This window comes from Nothoprocta perdicaria, unplaced genomic scaffold (genome assembly GCF_003342845.1).
Source record: "Nothoprocta perdicaria isolate Ctin4 unplaced genomic scaffold, notPer1 scaffold_419, whole genome shotgun sequence".
Classification (NCBI taxonomy): Eukaryota; Metazoa; Chordata; class Aves; order Tinamiformes; family Tinamidae; genus Nothoprocta; species Nothoprocta perdicaria.
This window is the reverse complement of record NW_020455665.1, coordinates 250,227-253,304: the sequence shown is the minus strand read 5'-3', so window position 1 is coordinate 253,304 and position 3,078 is coordinate 250,227. Positions and strand designations below refer to the sequence as shown.

General features: G+C 75.6%; 1 protein-coding gene across 1 annotated transcript in view; it reads right to left on the bottom strand.

Moving 5' to 3' along the window:
• Positions 1 to 3,078, bottom strand: part of FAM189B (family with sequence similarity 189 member B) — a 5,453-nt gene that overhangs the window by 1,112 nt on the left and 1,263 nt on the right. Inside the window, exons 2-12 of the mRNA XM_026045963.1 lie at positions 2,766 to 2,822; positions 2,566 to 2,676; positions 2,367 to 2,486; positions 2,191 to 2,298; positions 1,959 to 2,110; positions 1,790 to 1,889; positions 1,391 to 1,710; positions 1,261 to 1,349; positions 1,108 to 1,173; positions 806 to 1,029; positions 333 to 474 (exon numbers count right to left, since the gene is read on the bottom strand). Coding sequence (XP_025901748.1) covers positions 333 to 474; positions 806 to 1,029; positions 1,108 to 1,173; positions 1,261 to 1,349; positions 1,391 to 1,710; positions 1,790 to 1,889; positions 1,959 to 2,110; positions 2,191 to 2,298; positions 2,367 to 2,486; positions 2,566 to 2,676; positions 2,766 to 2,822 — 1,489 coding nt within the window. The remainder of the gene's footprint in view (positions 1 to 332; positions 475 to 805; positions 1,030 to 1,107; positions 1,174 to 1,260; positions 1,350 to 1,390; positions 1,711 to 1,789; positions 1,890 to 1,958; positions 2,111 to 2,190; positions 2,299 to 2,366; positions 2,487 to 2,565; positions 2,677 to 2,765; positions 2,823 to 3,078) is intronic.

The window sequence follows — 3,078 nt, the reverse complement described above, 5'->3', positions numbered from 1 at the left end:
ACGTGACCGTTCAGCTGATCTGCGCCGCGGGGGCCGAGTCGCCGCCGTCGGGGCCGTCCCGCCCCGCTCCACCCCCGTCCCGCCCCGATGCCCGCCTCAGTGCCCGCCCCGGTGGCAGCCCCGACGAGGCGGGCAGGTTTACACCTTTATTTGGTTCTCTAGCGAGTGTCGGAGCAGCGGAGACGCCCGCCACCGGGTCCCGGTTCGGCCCGACGGCGCCGCGACACTGCCCCGTCCCGGAGGGGTTGCATAGCGAGGGCGGGGACGGGGACCGTGCACGAGGCAGCGGGCAGCCCGGCGGGGACCAGCCCCGCGGTGCGGTCAGGGCGCGCTGTCCTTGCCGCCGAGGCTGTGCGGGCGGCCGCGCTCCAGGCGCCGCGCGGACAGGAGGCGGCGCAGGGACGACGAGGAGCTCAGGTCGCCGCAGCTCTGCAGGTGGATGCCCTCGGCRCCCGGGCGTCCGCTCCGCGGCGCCTGCACGGACACGGAGTGGTGGGAGGGGTGGAAGGGTCCCCGGCCCGGCATCACGAGCCGGGTCAGGGGCCCTCCCCGAAAGCAGGAAAAGGGTCATTAGGGTGCCCGGCATGAGCCCTTCCCGCACGCGACRTGAGTCACGGCGAAGGCAAAGCCGTTGCAACACGGCGGCTTTCCCCATTCCCAGTGGAAGYGGCTGCTCCGGGCTCTTGCAAAGGAGGATCCCGGCATCCTACATCCTTGGCCCGAGCCGCGATGGTGGCCCGTGCAGCACGGAGCCGCCGTGGGGAATGTGGGGAGGGAGGGGGCAGTTGGGAAAGGGGGAACCCACCTGCTTGTGTGCGGGCACCTCGAGGCGCTTGGGCCGCTGCAGGAACCTGGCCATGAGCCCACGGGTGCCACGGCAGCCCTTGAGGTCGCCCAGCGAGCGGGCGGCCGTCTTGGAGAGCCGCAGCGGCGCTGTCTTCCCGCCTGCCGCCTCCTTGCTCTTCCCGGCTGAGCCGGCGCGCAGGAGCCGCGGCGGCCGCCGGAGCAGCCAGCTCTCCGAGCACGGCCCTGTGGGAGCTGTCATGTGGGATACCGAGCATTGCGGGAAGCCCAGCACCCCAGCAGCCCCGGCGGGCTCTTCCCAACCTGTATCCGTGGAGGAGTCGGACACGGTGTCCTCCAGTGCTTTGGTATAAAGAACTTCCCTGAAATCTGCCCAGGGAAAAGCCGGCTCAGGCGGCGGCATCTCCGCACGGCACCACTCGAGCGCCGCGGATGCGCCAACACTGATAAACCCACCGTCGTCCCTGGCCACCGCCAGCGCGCCGGGGTCGCTGTGCCACCTGGCGAGTGGCCGCCAGCCCGGGGACGAGGGGCACGAGGAGTCGCTGCTGCGGCGCGGGCGGGCGCCGGGGCGGCCGCGCGGNGCCCGTCGCCGCCGGGCTCGGCCGTGGAGCAGGAGTAGGAGCGCTCGCCACGCGCCCGTGCCGCCGGCGCCTCCTCGAAGGGGCCGCGCGCCGCCAGCGGGGGGCTGCGCGGGTGGTGGCTGCAGCGCACGCAGTCCACGCTCAGGCAGTAATCGGCCCGGCTGCGCTGGATGGAGCGGTAGAGCACGTAGTCGAGCGCGCCCGGCGGCTCCAGCAGGCACGAGTCCTCCGAGGGGCTGCTGTCGCCCGGGCCCAGGGAGCCGCTGCCGCGCAGGGCAGCCGCCCGCCAGGCTGCTGCTGGCTGCAGCTCGAACAGCGTGGCCTGCGGTGACAGCGCGGGGGGGACGGTGACAGCGCGGGCGGACAGTGACAGCGCGGGGGGGACGTGGAGGTGGCCCTACCTGGCTGTCACCCCGCAGCCCCATGACGGTCTCGTAGGAGGGGGGGAAGTCGCTGGGGTAGAGCAGCCCGGGGCTGTCCATGGAGCCGTCGTAGGTGATGCTGCGAGCGAGGACGGCGGCGTGAGGCGCCGCGGCGGCGGCCCCGTCCCCGCACTGGCGCGGGCGCTACCTCTGCGCGTCCGTCTCGGARCTGCACGTGTACTCGGGCGGGTAATAGGGCGGCGGCGGCACGGGCGGCACGAACTCGTCGGGCTCCTCGGCGGGCAGCGGAGCGCCGGGCGGCCAGGCGCACTCGGACGAGCCCGAGCGCTGCGGCAGCGGCTGCAGGACGCAGCGGCCTCAGCGCTGGCCCCCGAGCGCCCGTGCGCCCCCCCGCCGCCCCCATCGGCGCCGTCCCCCACCCCGTGGGCGCCGCGCGGGACGAAGACGTGAAGGCAGCAGACAGCGGCGGAGAGGGCGCAGGCCACGGTGGAGCAGACGGTCAAGCYGCAGACGCTGAACAGCAGGTCCTGGGGAGGGCGGACGTGAGCGGCAGGCGGGCGGGCGCGGGGGACGCGCTGCCGGCGGCGGCACCCACCTTGAGCGCCGCGCGGAGGCCGCGGCAGTCGGGCTGCGCGAACAGGGCGAGCGTCTCGCTCTGGCCGCCGCAGGAGGCGGCCGCCGGCCGGGCCCGGCAGCACACGCAGGCGTCGCGCTCCTGTGGGCGGGTGGCACCGTCACCGTCGCCCCGCCGGCACCCGCGGGGTACCCCCGGCGCCACCGTCCCCCGCGCTCACCCTCTCGCAGGCCTCCAGCGACGCCACGAGCCGGGCGCTGCGGCACGAGAGGACGGCGCCCGCCAGGCTCAGCGCGACGCCCAGCGCTGAGAGCAGCGCGAAGAAGGCGACCTGGGCCGGGCGGGAGGGTGGCCGCCAGCTCGGCAGGGCCGGGAGCCCCCARGGCCGCGCAGCGCCGCTCGCCGCCCCCGCGTACGTACCACGAGTGTCAAGGGCCTCTTGCACGAGATGATGCCCACRATGCCGGAGAGCGCCAGCTGCGGGGACGCGGCACGGCCGTGGCGGTGGGGACAGGGCTGCCGCCCACCCAGTGCCCGGGACCCCAATGGTGCCGGTCCCCGGGGACCCCAACGGTGCCGCCACCCACCCGGTGCCGGGGCCCCCATTCCCCCGACGGCGCCAGCGCGCGGGGAAACTGCTGATTCAGGGTCCGCGGGCCCCGCGCCCGGCAGCTCCCGCGGGGCCGCCCCCGCCCTGCGGCGGCACCGGCCCCGCGTCCCCATCCCGGGCGCC